The sequence below is a fragment of the Pan paniscus genome, chromosome Y, assembly GCF_029289425.2.
Source record: "Pan paniscus chromosome Y, NHGRI_mPanPan1-v2.0_pri, whole genome shotgun sequence".
Taxonomy (NCBI): domain Eukaryota; kingdom Metazoa; phylum Chordata; class Mammalia; order Primates; family Hominidae; genus Pan; species Pan paniscus.
This window is the reverse complement of record NC_073273.2, coordinates 44,343,785-44,369,351: the sequence shown is the minus strand read 5'-3', so window position 1 is coordinate 44,369,351 and position 25,567 is coordinate 44,343,785. Positions and strand designations below refer to the sequence as shown.

Genomic DNA, 25,567 nt, shown 5'->3' with positions numbered 1-25,567 from the left:
TATGAGGCTTAGTTTGGCCAGATATGAAATTCTGGGTTGAAAATTTTTTTCTTTAAGAATGTTGAGTATTGACCCCTACTCTCTTCTGGCTTGTAGGGTTTCTGCTGAGTATTCCACTGTTAGTCTGATAAGCTTCCCTTTGGAGGTGATCTGACTTTCCTCTCTGCTGCCCTTAACATTTTTTCCTGCATATGGACCTTATAGAATCTGATGATTGTGTGTCTTGGGGTTGATCTTCTTGTAGTATATCTTAATGGTGTTCTCTGTATTTCCTGAATTTGCATGTTGGCTTAGAGTAGCCATGGTTAAAAATCTAATGAAAGTTTATAGTTAACAAGGATATTTGGATATTTCATTTACATATAGCATTTTAAGATAAACACAAGAATAATGACTGATATTAGAGATCTATGAATTTATATAATTTTGAATTTTTTTTTTTGAGATGGAGTCTCACTCTGTCGCCCAGGCTGGAATACAGTGTCACGGTCTTGGCTCACTGCAAGCTCCGCATCCCAGGTTCACACCATTCTCCTGCCTCAGCCTCCTGAGTAGCTGGGACTACAGGTACCTGCCACCACGCCCAGCTAATTTTTTGTATTTTTAGTAGAGATGGGGTTCACCATGTTAGCTAGGATGGTCTTGATCTCCTGACCTTGTGATCCACCCGTCTTGGCTTCCCAAAGTGCTGGGATTACAGGCTTGAGCCACCGTGCCCAGCCTAATTTTGAAATATTTATATTAACCCGTAAATGCAATTAAAGGAAGATCTAGTATTGGTCAGGTGCACAGGCTCATGCCTGTAATCCCAGTACTTTGGAAGGTCAAGACAGGTGGATCACTTGAGGGTCAGCAGTTCAAGACCCACCTGGCCAACATGGTAAAACCTCATCTCTACTAAAAATACAAATAGTAGCTGGGTGTGATTGTGGGTGCCTGTAATCCCAGCTAACTTAGGAAGCTGAGGCAGAAGAATCGCCTGAACCCAGGGGGAGAAGGTTGCAGTGAGCCGATATCTTACCACTCTACTCCAGCCTGAGAGACACATTGAGAATACATCTAAAAAAAAAAAAAGATCTAGTATTACATATTTCTGTCTCAGTGCAGTTGTGTTGCTGTAAAGGCATATCTGATTCTGTGTAACTTACAAAGAGGTTCATGTAGCTCACAGTTCTATGGGCTATATATGAAGCCTGGAATTAACATCAGCTTCTGGTGACAGCTTCAGGCTGCTTCCACTCATGGAAAGGAAAGGGGAGGCAGCCTCTGAAGAGATTATATGGCCAGAGAGGGAACTAGAGAAATGACAGGGGCAAGGGGAAAGAGAGGGAGGGGCCAGCCTCTTTTTAACCATCAACTCCTGAGGGAAATGATAGAGTGAAAACTGACTCGCTGTCCTCTCCCAGAGAGGGCATTAATCTGTACACTAGGGACCCACCTCCATGACCCAAAGATGATCCATTAGGCTGCACCTCCAGCGTTGGGGATAATATTTCAACAGGGGGTTTGGAGGGTCAAATATTCAAACAATAGCCATTTCTTATGTAATTTATCAAATAGGCCTAATTATCTAATATCTCCAAAAGGTGAGAGATATGTCTTTTGAGTCTTTTCAGGGGCCCAACTGGAAAATTCAAACATTAATTCTAGGTTAAAGGGATTTACATTTAGCATTTGATTTTGGGCAAGTTTGCCAAAGATGTTAAAAGGCACAGAACACTTGATTGAAACAAACTCGTAGGTCACTTAAAAAAAAAGTAGTCATTTTTTAACCAGAAGGATAATCAAAAAACAAATTTACCAGAGTTAGCCATGGTATCATGGCTATCCACATTATCCACAAAAAATACAAAAACACATTATCTGAGAAAAACACAAAAATTAGCCAGGTGTGGTGTGTGCACCTGTAGTCCCAGTTACTTGGGAGGGTGAGGTGGGAGGACCACTTGAACCCTGGAGATGGAGGTTTCAGTGAGCCAAGATCATGCCACCGCATTCCAGCCTGGGCAAGAGAGTGACAATTTGATTCAAAAAATAAATATATAAATAAGCAAGGAAATAAATAAATAAATAAACAAATAAATAAATAACGTTGTTGTTGTTGTTTTCTTTTCAACTTTTATTTTAGGTTCAAGGGGTACGTGGGCAAGCTGGTTACATAGGTAAGTTGCATGTCTTGGGTATTTTGTGTACAGATAATTTTGTTACTCAGGTAATCAGTGTGATATCTGATATGTAGTTTTTCAATCCTCCTCAAGTAGGCCCTGGAGTTCTTAATTCATAGCTACCATTTATAAGTGAAGAACATGTGGGTATTTGGTTTACTGTTCCTGTGTTAGTTTGCTAAGGATGATGGCCTCCAGCTCCATCCCTGATGCTACAAAGGCCATCATTTTACTTTTCTTTTTTCTTTTTTTACAGCTGCATAGTATTCCATGGTATATATGTACCACATTCTCTTTATGCAGTCCACCATCAATGGGCATCTAGATGATTCCATGTCTTTGCTATTGTGAATGGTGCTGTGATGAACATATATGTACATGTGTCTTTATAACAGAACAATTTATGTTCCTTTGTGTATATCCCCAGTAATGGGATTGCTTGGTCAAATAATAGTTCAAGTTCTTTGAGAAACCTCCAGTCTACTTTACACAGTGGCTTAACTAATTTACATTCCCATTATCAAGTGTGTAAACATTCCCTTTTCTCTGCAACCTCACCAGCATCTGTTATTTACTGACATTTTCATCATAGCTGTTCTGGGTGGTATGAGATGATATTTTATTGTGGTTTTGACTTGCAGTTCCCTAATGATTAGTGATAATGAGCATTTTTTTGTATATGTCTTGTTGGCCATGTATATGTCTTCTTTTGAGAAGTGTTGGTTCATGTCCTTTGCCCAGTTTTTGTTTGTTTGTTTGTTTGTTTTTAGTCACAGTTTCGCTCTTATTGCCTAGGCTGGAGTGCAATGGCGCTATCTCAGCTCACTGCAACTGCTGCCTCCTGGGTTCAAGTGATTCTCCTGCCTCAGCCTCCCAAGTAGCTGAGATTACAGGCATGCTCCACCACACCTGGCTAATTTTGTATATTTAGTAGAGACTTTTAGTAGAGATGGGATTTCTCCATGTTGGTCAGGCTGGTCTTGAACTCTCGACCTCAAGTGATCCGCCCATCTCAGCCTCCCAAAGTGCTGGGATTACAGGCATGAGCCACCGCGCCCACCCCTTTGCCCAGTTTTTAATGAAGCGTGCCCAGGTTTTAATAAAGTTGTTGTATGCTTGTTGATTTGTTTGGGTTTCTTATAGATTCTGGATATTACCCCTTTGAGAGATGCGTAGTTTGCAAATATTAACTTCTATTCTGTAGGTTCTCTGTTTACTCTACTATAGGTTATTTTGTTGGGCAGAAACTCTTTAGTTTAATTAGGTCCTACTTGTCAAGTTTTGGTTTTGCTGCAATTGTTTTTCAAGTCCTTGTCATGAAGTCTGTGCCTGGTTCAATATCCAGAATGGTACTTCCTAGATTTTCTTCTCTGGTCTTTATAGTTTTAGGTTTTACATTTAAGCATTTAATCCATCTGAGGGTAACTTTTGCATATGGCTAATAAAAAGAGATCTAGTTTTGTTTGTTTGTTTGAGACACAGGGTCATTCTGTCGCCCTGGCTGGAGTGCAGTGGTGCAATCTCGGCTCACTGCAAGTTCCGCCTCCTGGGTTCACGCTATTCTCCTACCTCAGCATCCTGAGTAGCTGGGACTACAGATGCCCACCACCACACCTGGCTAATTTTTTGTATGTTTAGTAGAGATGGAGTTTCACCATGTTAGCCATGATGGTCTCGATCTCCTGAACTCGTGATCCACCTGCCTCAACCTCTCAAAGTGCTGGGATTACAGGCCTGAACCACTGCATCTGGCTGAGATCCAGGTTTAACCTTCTGCATTTGGCTAGCCAGTTTTTCCAGCAACATTTATTGAATAGGAAATCTTTCTGTGTTGTCTATTTTTGTCAGCTTTGTTGAAGATCAGATGATTGTAGACGTATGACTTTATTTCTGGGTTTGCTAACCTGTTCCATTAGTCTATATGTCTGGTTTTTTTCCATAGTATCATGCTGTTTTAGTTACTGTAGTTTCATAGTATAGTTTGACATTGAGTTGTATATGATGTCTCCAGTTTTGTTCTTTCCGCTTAAAATCGTTTTGACTATTCAGTCTGTTTTTTGATTCCAAATGAATTTTAGAATTAAATTTTATAATTTGTTTTCTAATTCTGTGAAAATTGTCGTTGGTAGTTTAATAGGTATAGCATTGAATCTGTAAATTGTTTTGGGTGGTATGGTCATTTTAATGATATTAATTCTTCCTATCTATAACCTTGGAACATTTTTCCATTTGTTTGTGTCTGCTCTGATTCCTCTGAGCAGTGTTTTGTAATTCTCATGTAAAGACCTTTCATCTCCCTGGTTAGCTGTATTCTTAGGTATTTTATTCTTTCTGTGGCTATTGTGAATGGAAGTGCATTCTTGATTTGTCTGTCAGCTTTGACGTTACTGCTGTATAGAAATGCTGCTGCTTTTTGTACACTGATTTTTATCCTGAAAGTTTGCTGAAGTTGTTTATCAGATCTAGGAGCCTTTGGGCAGAGACTATGTGGCCTCTAGGCATAAAATCATATCGTCAGCATACAGAGATAGTTTGATTCCCTCTCTTCTTATTTGGATGACTTTCATTTCTTTCTCTTGCATAACTACTCTGTCAAGGACTTCTAGTACTATGTAACAAATGAATGGTGAGAGTGGGCATCCTTGTCTTTTTCTGATCCTCAAGGGGAATCCTTCCAGCTTTTGCTCATTCATTACAATTTTGGCTATGGGTCTGTTATGTATTGCTCATTATTTTGAGATATGATCCTTCAATGCCTAGTTTGTTGATGATTTTTATTATGAAGGGATGTTGAATGTTATCAAAAGCCTTCTCAGTATCTATTGAGATGATCATGTGATTTTTCTTGTTTATGGCAAGAATCACATTTGTTTATTTGCATATGCTGAATCAACCTTGCTTCTCAGGAATAAAGCCTACTTGACTGTGGTAGATTAGCTTTTTGGTTTGCTGCTGAATTTGGTTTGCCAATGTTTCACTGAGAACTTTTGCATTTATGTTCACTAAGGATATTGGTCTGAGGTTTTTCTTGTTGTGTTTGCTGCTGTTGCATCTCTGCCAGGCCTTGGTATTAGAGTGATGCTGACTTCACAGAATAAGTTAGGGAGGAGTCCCTCCTCTTCAGTTTTATGGAATAGTTTCGGTAGAATTGTTGCCAGCTCTGCTTTATATGCCTGGTAGAATTTGGCTGTACATTTCCCTGGTCCAGGGCTATTTCTTTTTTCTTTTCTTTTCTTTTCTTTTCTTTTTTTTTTTTTTTTTTGAGACAGAGTCTCACTCTGTTGCCCAGGCTGGAGTGCAGTGGCGCAATCTCGGCTCACTGCAAGCTCCGCCTCCCGGGTTCATGCCATTCTTCTGCCTCAGGCTTCTGGTTAGCTGGGACTACAGGCGCCTCCCAACAGGCCAGCTAATTTTTTGTATTTTTAGTAAAGACGGGGTTTCACTGTGTTAGCCAGGATGGTCTCAGTCTCCTGACCTCGTGATCCACCTGCCTCAGCCTCCCAAAGTGCAGGGATTACAGGCATGAGCCGCCATGCCCAGCCAAATCCAGTGCTATTACAGGTTGGGGAAGTTTTTATTACTGTTTCTGAACACTTTCTTTTTGCTGTCTGTTGTTGTTTAGCTGATACACATTGCTTATTTGGAGTGTGTAATTTTATACGTGTCATCTTTTAGTGTAGTTGTAAGGATGATAGACTGTTTGATATCCTCTCTAGTGTTTGAATATGTTTCCAGTTGGAATCCCAGAAAATATTTTGCCTTTCAACCTTGAGAACCCATTTTGGGGTTGCTCTGGCTTAATACCATATACACAAAAGCCAACTAAATGCAAGCACAGATGGAAAACAAACTATGTACTTACCAGGAAAGACAATAAGCTGTCCTCTCCAACTAAAAAGAAAAAGAAATTGGCTGGGCACTGTGGCTCATGCCTGTAATCCCAGCACTTTGGGAGGAGTCCAAGGCAGGGGACCACGAGGTCAGGAGATCGAGACCATCCTGGCGAACTTGGTGAAACCCTGTCTCCACCAAAAAAAAAATACAAAAATTAGCTGGGCACGGTGGCTCACACTTGTAGTCCCAGCTACTCAGGAGGCTGAGGCAAGAGAATCACTTGAAACTGGGAGGCAGAGGTTGCAGTGAGCCGAGATTGCACCACTGCACTCCAGCCTGGTGACAGAGTGAGACAACATCTAAAAAAAAAAAAAAAAAAAGAAGGAATTTTTTTTTTTTTAACAAAAACTCAATCCAAAGGGAACAGTTCTTTCACCTGGACCTTAAGACTGAAGTCAACCAGGAATAGAAGAGTCCTCACAAACGAGATCTCCCACCTGAGGGGCAAGACCCCTCTCTATCCAGGTCCAAATAAAACAGAATTTGACCAAAGTTGAGACTTCAGTTCAAACATCATTTAGATATGACATTTTAGATCATGGGTGGTGACTCACACTTGTATAATCTCAGCACTTTGGGAGGTTGAGATGTACAAGTTACATGAGTGTCAGGAGTTTGAGACCAGACTGGTCAACATGGTAAATCCCGTCTTTACTAAAAATACAAAAATTAGCTGGGCATGGTGGCGGATGCCTATAATTCCAGCCACTCGGGAGGCTGAGGTGGGAGGATCGCATGAACTCAGGAGGTGGAGATGAAAATGAAATGAGATTACACCACTGTATTGCAGCCTGGGTGACAGAATGAGACTCTGTCTCAAAAAAAGTGACATTTTAATCAGTCTTGGAAATATAACCAAATGTTTTCAATTGTATTTTGGTATAGAGAATATTTTAATTGAACTTATGTAAATAATCCTAATTTTATAAGAATACTGAGAATAGTTTCAGAATTCTGGGGCATCAAGCTAGAATAGAAAAAATTACAAGGGGAAAGAGGCAACCTGCAGAAGTAGGGCAGCTCAAAGGGCCCCAGTGTCAGTTCCTCACATTATAGTTGTATGGGCCTGCAATTTTCTCAAAAATGAGTCAGCTCTGGAATCCTGTTTCTGACACAAAGCATGTCAAGGTCAAATAGAATATAGAGATATGGAGAGAATATAATATTTCAACTTCTCTGAAATTAAAACACTCTATTTGGGAAGAAAGAATTGCTATTTGGGGCATAGACACAGACCAGGTGAACTTTGGTAGTTTGAGGAAGAAACAGAAAGTTAGAGATTTTATTTAAAAGAGAGAGTGAGAGAGAGAAAAATGTTACATTATTTTCTTCAAGAAAGTTCACTGGCACTAGTAAAGTTTGGGGGAGCTGTGATTGGTGACTGATTGTGGTGGGTAGAATTCATATTAGTTTAGCAGCAGGTTGTCTCAGCAGCTGTTACATAAAACTGGACTGTGCTTACAGCAGGCAGAAATAATAGGCCGGGTGCGTGGCTTATGCCTGTAATCCCAGCACTTGGGAGGCTGAGGTGGGCAAATCACCTGAGGTCGGGTGTTCGAGACCAGCCTGACCAACATGGAGAAACCCCATCTCTACTAAAAATACAAAATCAGCCAGGTGTGGTGGCAGGTGCCTATAATCCCAGCTACTTGGGAGGCTGAGGCAGAAGAATTGCTTGAACCCGGGAGGCGGAGGTTGCAGTGAGCTGAGACTGTGCCATTGCACTCCAGCCTGGGCAACAAGAGCAAAACTCTGTCTCAAAAAATAAATAAGTAAATAAATAAATAAATAAAAAGAAAGAATAGTATGTGTCCTGAGTGATGGGTGTGACAAGAATGCCCCAATTGATATAACTGACTTTCACAGACCTCTAGCTGCATGTATTTATTTTTACTTTATGAGTAAATAATAGGTATATATATTTATGAGATACATGAGATATTGTGATACACGCATACAATGTATAAATAATTACATCAGAGTAAATTGGGTTTCCATCATCTCAAGTATTTATCATTTCTTTATTGTTATCATCCCCCTCCCACTACCCTCCCTAGCCTCTGGTAAGGATTTTCCCATCTCCATGAGTTCAATTCTTTTAATTTTTAGCTCTCGCAAATGTGTGAGAACATGAAAAATCTGCCTGGCTGATTTCCATAACATAATGTCCTCTAGTTTTATACATATTTTTGCAAATGGCAGAATCTCATTCTTTTTTATGGCTGAATACTATGCAGTTGTGTGTGTGTGTATATATATTATATATGTGTGTGTGTGTGTATGTGTGCATATATATATATATATATATATATATTTTTTTTTTTTTTTTTTTAAATTTGAGACAGAGTCTTACACTGTTGTCCAGGCTGGAGTGCAGTGGCGTGATCTCTGCTTCCCAGGTTCAAGCGATTCTCCTCCCTCAGCCTTCTGAGTAGCTGGGATTACAGGCACCCACCACCACACCCAGCTAATTTTTTTTGTATTTTTAGTAGAGACAGGATTTCACCATGTTGGCCAGGCTGGTCTTGAACTCCCGACCTCGTGATCCGCCTACCTCGGCCTCCCAAAATGCTGGGATTACAGGCATGAGCCACCACGCCCAGCCTGTTTTGTCTGTTGATGGACATTTAGGTTTCTTCTAAATCTTGGGTATTGTGAAGAGTGCTTTAATAAACATGGGGATGACAGTATGTCTTCGACATGCTGATTTCCTTTCTTTCAGGTATATACTTGGCAGTGAGATTGCTGGATCACACAATCCAGCAATCTGGATTTTTAGTGTTCAGAGAAACATCCATACTGTTCTTTACAGTTGTTCTAGTAATTTACATTCCCACTAACAGTGTATTAGAAATCCCTTTTCTCCACATTTTTGCCAGCATTTACTATTGCCTGGCTTGTGAACAAAAACCACTTTAACTGGGGTGAGGTTACATTTCATTGTAATTTTGGTTTTAATTTCTCTGATAATCAATAATAATGAACACGTATTCATAAACCCATTTGCCATTACTATGTCTTCTTTTGAGAAATTTTTACTCAGATCTCTTGCCAGACTTTTTTCTACTGTGTTGTTTGAGCTTCTTATATATTCTGGTTATTAATCACTTGTCAGATGGATAGTTTGCAAATATTTTCTCCTATTTTGTGGGTTGCCTCTTCTCTTTATTGGCTCCTTTGCTGTGCAAAAGCTTTTTATTTTTATTTATTTTTTATTTTTATTTATTTTTTGAGACAGAGTTTTGCTCTTGTTGTCCAGGCTGGAGTGCAATGGTGCAATGTTGGCTCACCGCAACCTTTGCCTCCTGGATTCAAGTGATTCTCCTGTCTCAGCCTCTCGAGTAGCTGGGATTACAGGCATGCGCCACCACACTCAGCTAATTTAGTATTTTTAGTAGAGACGAGGTTTCTCCATGTTGGTCAGGCTGGTTGTGAACTTCTGACCTCAGGTGATCTGCCCACCTCTGCCTCCCAAAGTGCTGGGATTATAGGAGTGAGTCACTGTGCCTGGCCTGCAAAAGGTTTTTAACTTGATGTGATGCTACTTTTCTATTTTTGCTTCAGTTGCCTTTGCTTCCTGGTATTACTCAAGAAATATTTCCCTAGACCAATGCCCTGGAGAGTCTTCCCAATGTTTTCTTCCAGTAGTTTCATGGCTTGAGATCTTAAAGTCTTCAATACATTTTGATTTGATTTTTGTTTATGGTGAGAAACAGGAGCCTAGTTTCATTTTTATGCATATGAATATCCAGTTTTCCCTGCACTTTTATCAAAGAGACTTTCTTTTCCCCAATGTATGTTCTTAACACCTTTGTCAAAAATGAGTTCATTATAGATGTATGGATTTATTTCTGGTTGTCTATTCTGTTACATTGGTCTATGTGTCTGTTTTTATGCCAGTACCATGTTGTCTGATTTCTATAGCTCTGCTGAATAACTGCAAATCAAGTTATGTGATTTCTCCAGTTTTGTTCTTTTTGCTCAGAATGGCTTTGGCTATTCTGGGTCTTTTGTGGTTTCATACAAATTTAAGAAATATTTTTGTTCTATTGTTGTGAAGAGTGTCATTAGTATTTTGATAGGGATTTCACTGAATATGTGGATTGCTTTGGGTAGTATGGATATTTTAATAAGATGGATTCTTCTAATCCATCAACAGGGAATGCCTTTCCATTGTGTGTGTGTGTGCCCGTGTGTATGTGTGTGTCTGTCTGTGTGTGTTCTTTAATTTCCTGCATCAGTGTTTCATAATTCTCATTATAGAAGTGTTTTACTTCTCTGAGTAAGTTTATTCCTAGGTATTTTATTTTATTTTTTATTTTTTTGAGATGGAGTCTCACTCTGTCACCCAGGCTGGAGTGCAGTGGCACAGTCTCAGTTCAGTACAACCTCCACCTCCTGGGTTCAAGTGGTTCTCCTGACTCAGCCTCCTAGTAGCTGGGAATATAGGTGCCTGCCACCATGCCTAGGTAATTTTTGTATTTTTAGTAGAGATGGGGTTTCACCATGTTGGCCAGGCTGGTCTCAAACTCCCAATCTCATGTGATCCACCCACCTCAGCCTCCCAAAGTGCTGGGATTACAGGTGTGAGCCACTGTGCCCTGCCAACATTTTTAGTCTTAACATTAAAATTTTAAAGTAAAATACTGGTTACCAGAGGCTTATTGGTGGGGAGGACTGGAGAAATGCCGATCAAAGAGCACATAATTTTTAAGTTAAGCAGGAGGAATAAGTTTAAGAGATCTATTGTACAACATGGTGACTATAGTTAATAACCAATTTCATGCTTGAAAATTGTGAAGAGAAAACCTAACTCAACAACACATTTAAAAGATTGTTCATCATGTCCAAGTGTAATTTATCTAAGGGATGCAAGGGTGGTTCAACATATGCAAATCAATCAATGTGATACATCTTACCAACAAGATGAAAAACAACCTCTCCAAATTACACAATCTTTTCAATTGATGCTGAAAAGTATTTGATAAAATGTGCCATCTCTTTATGACAAAAAACATCAAAAAACTTGGTATGGAAGGAACATAGCTCAACACAATAAAAGCCATATATGACAGACCCACAACTAGTATCATACTGGATAGGGAAAAACTGAAAGTCTTTTCTCTAAGATCTGAAACAAGATGAGACGAAAGACAAGACAAACATGCCCACTTTCATCGCTGTTATTGAACATCATACTGGAGGTTCTACCTAGCACAATCAGACAAGAGAAATAATGAAGGCCATCCAAATTGAAAAGAACAGAGTCAAATTTTTTTCTTTGCAGATGATGTAATCTTATAGTTGGAAAAAACTAACACCTACATCAAAAGACTATTACAAATGATAAGCAAATTTAGTAAAGCTGCAGGGTACAAAATCAACAAACAATAATCAGTAGCATTTCTACATTCCAACAGCAAAAAATCTGAGGAAAAAAAACCAGGAAAGTAATTTTCACACCAAATTTCACTCGCGTCCGTGTGAAGAGACCACCAAACGAGCTTTGTGTGAGCAACAAGGCTGTTATTTCACCTGGGTGCAGGCGGGCTAAGTCCGAAAAGAGAGTCAGTGAAGGGAGATAGGGATGGGGCTGTTTTATAGGATTTGGGTAGGTAGTGGAAAATTACAGTCAAAGGAGGTTGTTCTCTGGTGGGCAGGGGCGGAGGACACAAGGTGCTCAGTGGGGGAGCTTCTGAGCCAGAAGAAGGAATTTCATAAGGTAATGTCATCAGTTAAGGCAGGAACAGGCCATTTTCACTTCTGTGATTCTTCAGTTACTTCAGGCCATCTGGGTGTATACTTGCAGGTGACAGGGGATAAGATGGCTTAGCTTGGGCTCAGAGGCCTAACAGTAATTCCATCTGTGATAGCCACAAATAAAATAAAATACCTAGGACCTGGTGTGATGGCTCATGCCTGTAATCCCAGCACTTTGGGAGGCCAAACTGGGGGATCACTTGAGGTCAGGAGTTTGAGACCAGCCTAGCTAACATGGTAAAACCCCGTCTCTACTAAAAACACAAAAATTAACCACGTGTGTTGGCACATGCCTGTAGTCCCAGATACTCGGGAGGCTGAGGTGAAAGAATTGCTTGAACCCAGGAGGCGGAGGTTGCAGTGAGCCGAGATTGTGCCATTGCACTCCAGCCTGAGCGACAGAGCAAGACTCCATCTAAAAACAAAACAAAACAAAACAAAAAAAGCTGAAAATATTAATACATAAAAAATTGTATGCATGAGGTATATTGTGACATTTTTGCTGTATGTATATATGTTGAATGTATAAATCAGGCTAATTAGGTAAGCACACTTAAAGTCTATTATTTTTAGCAATTTTGAAATATGCATTATCACTGTAGTCATCATATTATACAATTGATCCGTAAAACTCATCTCCACTGACTTACCAAAACTTTGGCCAACTCCTTCCCATTCTTCTTTCCACCCATCTCTCCCAGCCTCTGGTAACTACGCCTTTACTCTCCACTTCTATAAGTTCAAACTTTTCAGATTCTACATATAAGTGATATCATGTGGTATTTCTATTTCTATGCCTCGCTTATTTCACTTAACATAACCTCCCTTTGGGTTCATACACAATGTAACAAATGGAAAGATTTCTTTCTATTTCAAGGTTGAATAGTATTACACTGTTCATTTATACCGTATTTTCTTCATTTCTTCATGTGCTGATAAGCACTTAGGTTGATTCTGTATCTTGGATATTGTGAATAATGCTGGAATGAACATGAGACTGCAGATCTTCAACACGTTGATTTCATTATCCTTTGGAGATATATCTAGGAAGGAGGTTGCTGGATTATATTGTGGTTCTATTTTTAATTCATTGAGATATGTCTATACAGCTTTCCAAAGTAGCTATATTAATTTATATTCCCACCAAGAGTGTACAAGGGTTTTCTTTCCTCCACATCATCACCAACATGTTGGTGATATCTCGGTGTAGTTTTAATTTCTGTTTCCCTGATTATCAGGATTAGTGATTTAAAGCATATTTTCAGATATGCTGGCTTTTTTTTTTTTTTTTGAGACAGGGTCTTGCTCTGTCACCCAGGCTGGAGTGCAGTGTCATGACCTCAACTCAGTGCAACTTCTGACTCCTGGGTCAAGCAATCCTTCCCCCTCAGCCTCCTGAGTAGTTGGAACTACAGGCATGTGCCACCACACCTAACTAATTTTTGTATTTTTTGGTAGAGATGATGTTTCATCATATTTGCTATGCTTGTCTTGAACTCTGAACCTCAAGTGGTCCATCCGCCTCAGCCTCCTGTAGTGCTTGGATTACAGGGATAAGCCACTGCCTCGGCCCTGAATTTCTGAAATAATGTTAAAGGTTTTGACTGGATCATCCTTATTATCCAGCAATTTTATGTCAAATCTTGTGAGATGGGTTGAAAACTGGGCCCTGCAAAGACGTTAATTTTCTACTCTTTGTCACTGCAATAATTTTTTTTATTGCTAACGGGTCTTTGCAGATATGATAAACAACCTTGAGATGAGAGATCACCCTGGAATATTCAGGTGGACCATAGATGCCACAGTAACTTTCCTTATAAAGAAGAGACATGTGAACTCACATAACACAAACACATAGAGAACCTGATGTGACGATAAAATCCAAGGCTGGAGTATGCAGCCACAGCCAAGGAATGGCAGCAAGCACAAGATGCTAAAGAGAAATGGAATAGATTCTCTCCTAGAGCCTCTGAAAGGAGCACAGTCCTGCCAACACCTTCATTTCCACCCTGGGATACTGATGTGTGAATTTTGTATCATGTGGAACTGTGAGAAAATACATTTTATGTTGTCTGCCACCAAGTTTGTGGTAACTTATTACAGCAAACACAAGAATCTATACATCCTCCTAAGTATTTTCCTGTATGTAACTCCTTGTTTTTTTTCACAGAAGCACCAGGCACTGATGATCCATACATAAATGAATAGGTCCTGCATGTTTCCCTGCTCCTTTATAGAAGAGTCCAACACCTGGATTCTAAACATATGGAATAGTGCCACAGTGATCCAAGTACTAAGGGATGAGAGGACAGTTTTTGTTTTTTGTTTTGTTTTGTTTTTGTTTTTGTTTTTATCTGTTTTGATCTTGATCTGTTGCCCAGGCTGGAGTACACTGGTGTGCTCACTGCAACATCTGCCTCCCAGGTTCAAGCAATTCTCCAGGCTCAGCCTCCCAAGTAGCTGGGATTACAGGCATGCACCACCAGGCCTGGCTAATTTTTGTATTTTTAGTAGAGACGGGGTTTCACCGTCTTGGGCAGGCTGGTATCAAACTCCTGACTTCAGATGATCCGCCTGCCTTGGCCTCCCAAAGTGCTGGGATTACAGGTGTGAGCCACTGTGCCTGGTCAAGTTTTTGCTTTTAAGTCAACCTCAGGGAGTTTGGGAAATGCCACTAAAACATAATCACTCATATTTGAGCAGAGGAAGAAGCCATATTATATTCCAGGAGTGATAACAATCAGATGGTTATGGTTCCCTGTGATTGAGAATCACTTTATTTCCCAATATAAATTTGGAGGACACAGATTATATAATTTCTGCAAGCTTCACATTTTGTAAATAAAATATCAATTAACATTTCACACTGTATTTATTGATGGAACTTAAGCAAGAAAACAAATTTTCAGAAGTAAGTTCTTCTGTGTTATTTTAATTGGCCCTTAGACAAACAAAATCCCCATCCACGTTTATTATAACAAGTCCTACAATACACAGTTGCATTTTAGAAAGTAATAAATTTAATCTTATCTCTTTCAGTACAAAAACCTCTAAGAGTAACCAAGTTTGTATTCTACCAGTTTGTGTTAACAAGGTGAATAGGCAAAATTTACTTATGGTTTTGTCACATGTTGTTAATATCAGAGGTCAGTGTTACGCATATCACTCTACTGCTTCTTTTGCTTATGGATTTATTAGGCACACCAGTGAAAGTTAGAAGATAAAGGATGTCATTTTAAGTTGTGACAAAGTAGCAGATGTAAGTAGCCAGGCTTGCTTATTCTGCTTGCCTGCAGAAGTTTACAAAGCCCTCATATCGTGATGGAATGCAGCCCTCTGGAAGAATGCCCTGAAAATGATAAGCAGGACAGATCATGGGTTTCCATGTCTGTTGCATGAATCACTGCATTTTTAGAAAAGATAAGTCTAATGACCCTGACCCTTGCCTCTTCCTGTACATAAGATACAGGAATTCATGATTACACCTCTTTAATCTATAACCAGATGTACCCTTGCACCCAAACTTTTGATGATATTTTGCTTTAGTGGTAACTTTTATTTAAAAATTAGATAAAATTTCTGAGCACACGCAGATGCACCACCACCTGGGTATGGCGGTCGCTCTTGGTTGAATCACCGTGTTGGAGTAGTCTAACAAAAACTTTCCAAAAGACTTTCCTGGGGTGTAATTCTCACTAAGACTATGAATAACCTTAACTTTAATTATTTGAAAGCTTGATTTTCTTCTTTTTAGTTAAAAGTTATCCTGCTATGTGATTCTCTCAAAACATTCATTATGTTTTGCAGGAGAAAAATAGCCAAAATATTAGGAAATAGTAAATAATAAGCATCACTTATCATATAATTGCAAAAGATATTATAAAATTCCTGTAATTCCAGCACTTTGGGAGGCCAAGGCAGGCAGATCACCTGAGGTCGGGAGTTTGAGACCAGCCTGACCAACATGGAGAAACCCCGTGTCTACTAAAACTACAAAATTAGCCAGTCATGGTGGCGCATGCCTGTAATCCCAGCTACTCAGGAGGCTGAGGCAGGAGAATCACTTGAACCCGGAAAGCAAGGTTGCAGTGAGCCAAGATCATGCCATTCACTCCAGCCTGGGCAACAAGAGTGAAACTCCACCTCAAAAAAATAAAATAAAATAAAATAAAAGACTTTAATATTTTCTGGAATATTTTATATGCTAGCATTACTAGACTGGGTTTGATGGGAACGGATTTCTTGATGTTTGGACATGTATTGGACATTAACTTTTGAACTTTGTGAATGCATTATATTTTCAAATGAGTTTATTTTCCAGTTAATTTTTAACTTAAATAACGTATGCATGTTTTTTGATACTTCGAATTATGCACAATGGAATCTTTCCTGGGGAAACAAGAAAATGTGTGCAAAGATGTAATATGCTCACAGAGTTGTTCTTAATAGAAACAGGGGAAGTAAACCTAAATATTTATAAGTAGAGATAATGTTAATTATATCTAAATCCATATAATTTACATAAAATTTATGCAAAAATTAATGAAGAGACAGTTATACTACACCTCATGTAATCTGTAAATACATTGGCAGATTGATGTCTTTTCAAGACAGGGATGTCACCATTTCACTTTAAAATGAGAAAAGAGATAAGTAAATAGAGTTTCAGACCAGCAGGCTAACTTTGGTATAAGAAAAAAGAATAATGGAAGATAGACAAGAGGGTTAGAAGTAAGGAATCATCAAATAAACAGTTATGAAAGATACCCAGAATTAGAGTTTATATACTGAGAATGGTTTCTCTAACAAGAAATGTGGATAGAAACGCTCCATCAAAATGAGACTGTAAGCCTTAACAGAGCTATTATAATGCAGGATTCTGGATTCAATTTGGAAAACAGTTGAAGTAGGTTTAACATGCATAGGATGGACGTGCAGAGGGTGTTAATAGGATTTCCTTCCAAAAGATTACATTGAAGTCCCCATGTGAGGCTATACAAAAAATACAGTTACATGTCTAAATAGTTAGGGCTATCTGAACAAATTTCACAGAGAACTGGCCTTGGTCAAAGAACAAGCCTTGACACAGGGAAAGGAAGCACACACGTGCACACACACACACACACACGCACATAATGCTGTCTACTGAATACAGTTTATAGTCATAATCATATAAAAACTGATATTTTTATATGGTCTGTTTTTTAAAAGGTTTTGTTATTTCTTTTTCTAGTTCTTTACTTTCCTGTGTAATTTTGTATTTGTAATTTTTTTTTGAGATGGAGTCTTGCTCTGTTTCCCAGGCTAGAGTGCAGTGGCACAATCTCAGCAATCTTAAAAGATTCCTGAATAAGTAGTTATGACTATTTCACCTCTTCGAAGGAGTGTTTTTACATTTCAGAAGGCAGATGGAGCTTAAGACTGTGGAGACATTCCAGGAGTTTTAAGACTCAGATGCCCCTTTTTCCATAGAGACAGTCCCCAAAAAGAAACTACTTATTTTGGAGAGTATAAAGCTTTCTCTCCTTCTCAAAGGAGATTAATGGACAGAGTGTATGTATACATAAGTCAGTTTCAAAATTTCTGGGTTCCTCATCTACAGCACAGACCATGGTTTGTGTAGAGTGACATGGAACTAGCTTTCCTCACTTCTCTTCAGAAAAGGAGAGAATTGGGGTAAACGGGATCTGGAACAGTTACTGCAGCAAGTTGGTGATAGTTAATACATTCTCTTCTCCAGGAACCTGGGGTCTGCTTTCAGGATAATATGAATAAATGTAGATATTAAAAATGTATCACCCATATTCTGGTATGTTTCAATATACTGAAAGAATATGTGTGTATGAACCTCAGAGCTTGGTAATGTATGTGTACATGGTGCTAAACCCACCAAAAACACAGGGAAAGGAAACACACAAACACACACATTCATACACACACACACACACACACACACACGTAATGTTGTCTAGCAGTGAATACAGTTTACATAGTCATAATCATGTAAAAACTGAGATTTCATATGTCTGCTTTTTAAAATGTATTTTACTGCTATTTCTTTTTCTAGCTGTTAACTTGCCCTGTAATTTTGTATTTGTAATTGTTTTTTGAGATGGAGTCTTGCTCTGTTGCCCAGGCTGGAGTGCAGTGGCACAATCTCAGCTCACTGCAACCTCCACCTCCCGGGTTCAAGTGATTCTCCTGACTCAGCCACCTGAGTAGCTGGGATTATAGGCACATGCCATAATGCCTGGCTAATTTTTATACTTCTAGTAGAGATGGTGTTTCACCACGTTGGCCAGTCTGGTCTCAAACTCCTAGTCTCATGTGATCCGCCATTGCCTCCCAAAGTGCTGGGATTACAGGAATAAGCCACTTCACCTGGCTTTGAAATTCTTGTATTTTCCCAAATAGACCCTTTGCTTGAAAAGTCATCTCTTTATATTTTATTTATGTTTTTTCTTTTTTTATTTTATTTTAAAAACAGGATGTTCCTCTGTCACCCAGGCTGGAGTGCAATGGCAGGTCCATAGCTCACTGCAACTTCAAACTCCTGGGCTGAAGCAATCCTCTTGCCTTAGTCTTTCAAAGCACTGGGATTATAGGTGTGAGCCATCATGCCCGCCCATCTCTTTACATTTTCATTTCATGTTAATTTTATGCTATCAAATAACATAAAATGGCTCCATAGATGAAGCCACTTTTGATCTTTCACTCTTTGTGGCTAAGACTATGCATAGGTTTTCCATAGCAGCCTTGTCAATTAGGACCACCTCCTTTATGATCCTGGTTCTTGCTGTCATCTTTGAGACTGAGAAGTTGCAAATGGAACAACAGCAACAATGGCAGCTGCAGCAGACACTTCTCCAGCATTACAGTGCTGTAAGGAGGAATGTGTTCTGTCAGGGGCTCTACATTTACTTTCTGGAAAGACCTAGACTGTGACTGCTGTTTTTTGGGTTGCCATGGTGAGACAATGGCCTTAGTGCCACTCTGATTTACCATCATTTTGGGTTTCCCATCTCAGCACATCATTCATAGGTTATGTTGCAGATTTCTTTTTCTTTCTTTCTTTCTTTTTTTTTGAAACGAAGTCTCTCTCTTGTCGCCCAGGCAGGAGTGTAGTGGTGTGATTTCGGCTCATTGCAATATCTACCTCCCCAGTTCAAGCGATTCTCCTGCCTTAGTCTCCTGAGTAGCTGGGATTACATGTGCGTGCCACAAGCCTGGCTAATTTTTTTTGTATTTTTAGTAGAGACGGGGTTTCACAATGTTGGTCACGCTGGTCTCGAACTCCTGACCTGATGATCCACCCGCCATGGCCTCCCAAAGTGCTGGGATTAGACGTGTGAGCCACCGCGCCTGGCCTGGTTGCAGATTTCTTTCAGCTCTTGTCATTCCAGTTGAAGAGAGACCATTCTAGAGATGGCTGCAGGCAAGCATTTAAAACCTTTGAGAGAACAACAGCACATCAGGGAGAGTATTATCATGACTACTGGGAGGATAATACCAAGAAGTTGGAGTATGCTCTTTACCTAAGGTACCACAAACCAGAACACTTAAGATTAAATAGATCAAAGGATAAGCTAGATAAAGAGTCTACATACTTAACTAAGCAGTCTTTTCATTAATCTTCTACCAGTGAATTTCTCCAATAGGCCATGAGTACCAGCAACTGGAGAGATACTTCTCTGTTCTGCCAATTCTGTGTGAACTCCAAAAGAGAATTTAAAGTTTGTTGCATCCTTTACAGTGGAATTTGCTATACAGCCTATCATGAGCATACATTTGTAATCATTGCTTCTTCTATTTTAAACCATGGAAGAAAAACCTAACAAATGATGCCCTTGTAGAAGAGTGAAGGCCTCCTGGTAATGTTCTCTTTAACCCATGATGTGGGTTAAGACGAATGAACCAATATTTTGTTTCTGATTGATTATGAGGCAATGTATGTACCATTAAAGTTTCTTACTGACATTGGGCCTTTATCTTGTATCCACCAAAGTATAAAGTTATCCATGTATAAGGCTGGCTGTAAACACATTCACAAATAAAAGTACACCCCATAAGTGCATATAAGAGACCTCCTTTCCATTTCTATTGTTCATAGAGGAATAGCAAGATAAAATTTCCAAAGATAAGTTTCATGATAGTAGAAGTCTTAATCTGTGAACTTTAGAAAAGTTGCTTACATCAAAGACAGCATGCTCTTCTGGGGAGAAACCTCCCTGGTTAGTTTTACCTTAAGGGTTCCAATGGATGTACAGTTCCAAGAGTGTGGAACTGTGAGATGATAAACCTAAAGTTCAAGGTCCTTAAGTTTTGCTGTAGTGTGGATGGCAAGGTCAGGTTTTCTTTGATGTTCTCAGAAGATCCAAACTGTAAAAAGCTTTCACAGCAAGGCTGCTGTGGTCAGACTGCCTCTCTAGATTCCTTCTCTCTGGGCACGGCATCTCTAAAAAAAAAGGCAAGAGCCCCAGTCAGGGGCTTATAGACCAAACCCCCATCACCCTGGGACAGAAGACCTGGGGGAAGGGGTAGCTGTGAGCAGCTTCTACAGACTTAAATGTTCCTGCCTGTGAGCTCTGAAGAGAGCAGCGGATCTCCTAGCACAGCGTTTGAGCTCTGCTAAGGGTCAGACTACTGCCTCAAGTGGGTCCCTGACCCCTGTGTATCCTGACTAGGAGACTTCTCCCAGTAGGAGCTGACAGACACCTCATATAGGAGAGCTCTGGTTGGCATCTCCTGTATGATGGTGGGTATCCCCCTAGAATGAAGCTTCCAGAGGAAAGAACAGGCAGCAATCATTGCTGTTCTGCAGCCTCTGCTGGTGACACCCAGGCAAACAGGGTCTGGAGTGGACCTCCAGCAAACTCCAGCAGGCCTGCAGCAGAGGGGCTGACTGTTAGAAGGAAAACTGACAAACAGAAAGGAATAGCACATCCATTCAGAGGCCCCATCAGAAGGTCACCAACATCAAAGACCGAAGGTAGATAAATCCATAAAGATGGGGAGAAACCAGCGCAAAAAGGCTCAAAATTCTGAAAAGCAGAATGCCTCTTCTCCTCTAAAGGATCACAACTCCTCATCCTCAAGGGAAGAAAAATGGGTGGAGAATGAGTTTGATGAATTGACAGAAGTAGGTTTCAGAAGGTGGGTAATAACAAACTCCTCTGAACTAAAGGAGCATGTTCTAACCCAATGCAAGGAAACTAAAAACCTCGAAAAAAGGTTAGAGGAATTGCTAGCTAGAATAACCAGTTTAGAGAAGAACATAAATGACCTGATGGAGCTGAAAAACACAGCCCAAGAACTCTGTGAAGCATACACAAGTATCACTAGCTGAATCAATCAAGAGGAAGAAAGGATATCAGACATGGAAGATCAACTTAATGAAATAAAGATAAAAGACATGATTATAGAAAAAAGAATAAAAAGGAATGAATAAAGCCTCTAAGAAATATGGGACTATGTGAAAAGACTAAATCTACGTTTGATTGGTGTACCTGAAAGTGATGGGGGAGAATGGAACCAAGTTGGAAAACACTCTTCAGGATATGATCCAGAAGAACTTCCCCAACCTAGCAAGGCAGGCCAACATTCAAATTCAGGAAATACAGGGAACACCACAAAGATATTCCTTGAGACGAACAAGCCCAAGACACATAATTGTCAGATTCACCAAGGTTGAAATGAAGGAAAACATGTTAAGGGCAGCCAAAGAGAAAGGTCGGGTTATCCACAAAGGGAAGCCCATCAGACTAACAGCAGATCTCTCTGCAGAAATCCTACAAGCCAGAAGAGAGTGGGAGCCAATATTCAACATTCTTTAAAAAAAAGAATTTTCAACCCAGAATTTCATATCCAGCCAAAGTAAGCTTCATAAATGTAGGAGAAATAAAATCCTTTACAGACAAGCAAATGCTGAGAGATTTTTGTCACCATTAGAACTGCCTTACAAGAGCTCCTAAAGGAAGCATTAAACATGGAAAGGAACAACCAGTACCAGCCCCTGCAAAAACATGCCAATTGTAAAGACCATCAACACTATGAAGAAACTGCATCAACTAATGGACAAAATAACCAGCTAGCATCATAATGCCAGGATCAAATTTACACATAACAATATTAAACTTAAATGTAAATGGGCTAAATGTCCCAATTAAAAGACACAGACTGGCGAATTGGATAAGACTCAAGACCCGTCGATGTGCTGTATTCATGAGACACATCTCATATGCAAAGACACACGTAGGCTCAAAATAAACGGATGGAGGAACATACACCAAGAAAATGGAGAGCAAAAAAAGCACAGTTTGCAATCCTAGTCTCTGATAAAACAGACTTTAAACCTACAAATATCAAAAGAGAAAAAAATGGCATTACATAACGGGAAAGGGATCAGTGCATTCTAGTCACTTCCACTCAACATTGTGCTAGAGGTTCTAGTTAGGGGAACTGGGAAAGGAAAAGAAATAAAAGTCATATATATTGGAAAGAAAGAGGTAGACCTATCTCTATTTGCAGATGACATCATCTACATAAGAAGTCCTAAATAATCCCTTAAAAAAAACCCACAACTACTAACAAACTAATTATGCAAGTTTATGTTATACAAGACAAATATAAAGAAATCAGTTGTATTTCTATACATTAGCAATGAACATCCAAAAAGTGACATTAAGAAAACAATGCTATCTGCAATAGAATAAAAAAGAATAAAATACTTTGGAAAATTTTAACAAAAGAAATGTAAAAATTATACACTGAAAACTCTAAATAATTGTTAAAATAAGTTGAAAAATATCTAGATAAGTGAAAGACACCCCATGTTCATGGATAATATTGATTATTATCTTAAAATTAAAGACTTATTAAGCCTTTAAGATGCCAATGCCCCACCAATTATCATGCAGATTCAACACAATCTCTATCAAAATCCTTGCTGCCTTTTTTTTTTTTTTGGCAGAAATCGACAAGCTGAACTTCAAATTGAAAAATGCAAGGGACTCAGAATGGCCTAAACACTTTTGAAAAAGAACAAAGTTGGAGGGCTCACACTTCCCGGTTTCAAAACTTACTACAGAGTCATTAAGATAGTGCAATACTGGCTCACATGCATATGTATATGCATGCAATACTGGCTCACAGATGCATATTGATAAAACAAAATTGTGAAGCCAGAAAAAAAAAAAACTTCCCTTACCTGGTGAAAATGCCCTGTAGCATAATAATTTACTGTTATAACATCAACTCTCTTGCATGCTAAAGCTTTTATATAACCAGAAAACATGCACTGAAAATTACAATTGAAATCCCTTAAAAGTGTTTAAATGGCCCACCAGCTGACCAAGTGTACCTAAAATTTTGTTTTCCCAGGAATATGGGACCAAACATTGGATACAAGCTATTTTAGTAATTTGTTAAGTTACCACACAAATGTATTCAATTTGGATTATTTTATCTTTTCCATGATGAGTCATGGAATGCAGAATTTTTAATAATAAAGGCTTTAAAGACTTGGGAAGGACAAGGTGGCCATCCTGCTCGTTCTCCATGAGTCCATACCTAATTAATATTAGTGCCTCTTGAATACCAGTTGATTTTCCAAATTAGGTGCATAGCACTGATAACAAATGGGTTTATCATTAGCACTGATAACTAATGGATTATCATAGGTAACACGACTTGAGACTGTGGAGTTTATTCAAATTGTATATTTAAACAATTTCAGTATCAGCCGGTTTAACATGAAAATCTGACAAGGTAGTTTCTTGGTATTTAATTTTTTGTTCTTGGGTTAGTAGGTTTATATAAGAAAATTTGGTTATTCTGTGATTTAAAATAACTTAAGCCACTGCTCATGCCTGTAATCCAAGCACTTTGGGAGACTGAGGTGGGTGGATCACCTGAGGTCAGAAGTTTGAGACCAGCCTGGCCAACATGATGAAAGCCCGTCTCTACTAAAATTAGAAAAATTAGCTGGGCATGGTGGCAGGCACCTGTAATCCCAGCTATGAAGGAAGCTGAAGCAGGAGAATTGCTTGAACCCAGGAAGTGGAGGTTGCAGTGAGCCCAGGCTGTGCCACTGCACTCCAGCCTGGGCAACAGAGCGAGACTCAAAATTCAAAAACAAAACAAAACAAAAAAACAAGAATAACCATAATTATAATGGATAGCATATATTTAGACATTAGAATTTTAGAAATCCCATACAATTTTGGAATGTATATTAGTGTTATTCACCAAAATATAAAATAAAGATTGAACATCATTTTGACGATCCCAAGTAACTAAGCATGTCAAGTAATCCTGTTAATCTCTTTTCTGGATGCTTTCAGGGGCCCTCTCTCTGATCCATCCAAAAAGCCAGGCATTAGGAAAGACATTGAAACTGAAGTTAGATTTTTGAATTTCAGATTACCATAAATTATGTATTTTGCCAAAATCATGACTCGGAAATTTTAAAGAAGTGAAAACCTTTCATATAACCTTTTATTTAAAAAAAAAATTATACTGTTCTTACACACCTTGCATGTAAAACTGTTTCTAGCAGTCTTAATTGCATGTTACGATGTTGATTCTTAGCAATTTAATTTTAACATAAAACCTGTTATGTTAATTATGTGCTAGGTGTTGATAAGATCTGATTGTTTCCAGCATAGCTAGGGGTGTGGCCAACTCCACTTGTCCCCAGGACTTACCTAGCTGGAAAGCAGGCAAGTTAAACAATTCTCAAAAGACAAAGAAGCAGCTTATAACCTTAAAGCATTTAGCAAACCTAATATTTGGACATAATTTAGACCACATGTTTACATTTTGAAGACATTTGTATTTTACCAATAATCTTTAAAACTGTTTATAAGATTACTAAAGTTATGTGAACTAAAAGGCATTACACTTTTTACTTACTTAAAACAAAATATTTGATTTAAGTTCATTATTAAACGAATTAATTAAAGCTCTTTTTAGTAATTAAAACATTACAGAGGAGATAAACAATGACTTTGGTTTGCACAGAGAGAAAGAGACCAGAACTGTCAAACTGACTGGTAAGAAATTCTTAACTTCAAATTCTATTTACAAAAGTATATTCAACATGCTTAAAGTATCAAGAAGCCTAAAACCCAAAAAATTAGCTTAAGGTTAAAAGGCTAGTGTGCTCCATTAACTCCTGTAAGCCTGACCAAGATAGCTTAGGAATTCCAGATAAACGGTACAAAGGGTGACTTGATAGAAATGCATAGGAAACAAAAATAACTATTCACAGAACCAAATAAGAGCCTTCCACTAGAACCTAAAAGAAAATCATGGTTATATATATATATAAATATGCATGCATAAGCAAAATCTGAAGGAAACAGCAAACAAATGAAAACTAGAAGCAAAAACAAATAAAGAGAAAATCAACCTGAAGTTTTTGTATTTAATCTTCTCTGGAGGCTACAGTGTTACCCAGAACCCCCTCAAAAAACTATGCATAATATTTTATTCCTGATACACAATTCAATGTCCTTAAGTTTATTAAGATCATCATCCATCCTGTGCAATTCAGAAATTCACTTTAAACACATTTTTAAGAGTTAAAAAAAAAGGGAAGAAACATGAAATGCAATTTAACAGTGAAAGACAGTTTTTTGTTGTTGTTGTTGTTGTTTTAGATAAAACTTGAGAGGGGCTTCTGGCTAATTTCAGTCAGGAGCACTTTCTCTTACAAACTGTATGAGTATATATTGGTTTTAGGCTGA

The 25,567-nt window shown here is 38.8% G+C and overlaps 1 protein-coding gene across 2 annotated transcripts in view; it reads left to right on the top strand.

The window, feature by feature from the left end:
* XG (Xg glycoprotein (Xg blood group)) overlaps positions 1-25,567 on the top strand; it is an 89,094-nt gene that overhangs the window by 61,970 nt on the left and 1,557 nt on the right. The window contains exons 4-5 of one of the 2 annotated variants that reach the window (XM_063602035.1): positions 2,129-2,162; positions 2,961-3,651. In XM_063602035.1, coding sequence (XP_063458105.1) covers positions 2,129-2,162; positions 2,961-3,096 — 170 coding nt within the window. In that variant the 3' untranslated portion in view covers positions 3,097-3,651. Of the gene's footprint in view, positions 1-2,128; positions 2,163-2,960; positions 3,652-25,567 lie in introns of those variants that run through there. The other variant, XM_063602034.1, reaches the window with a different exon arrangement.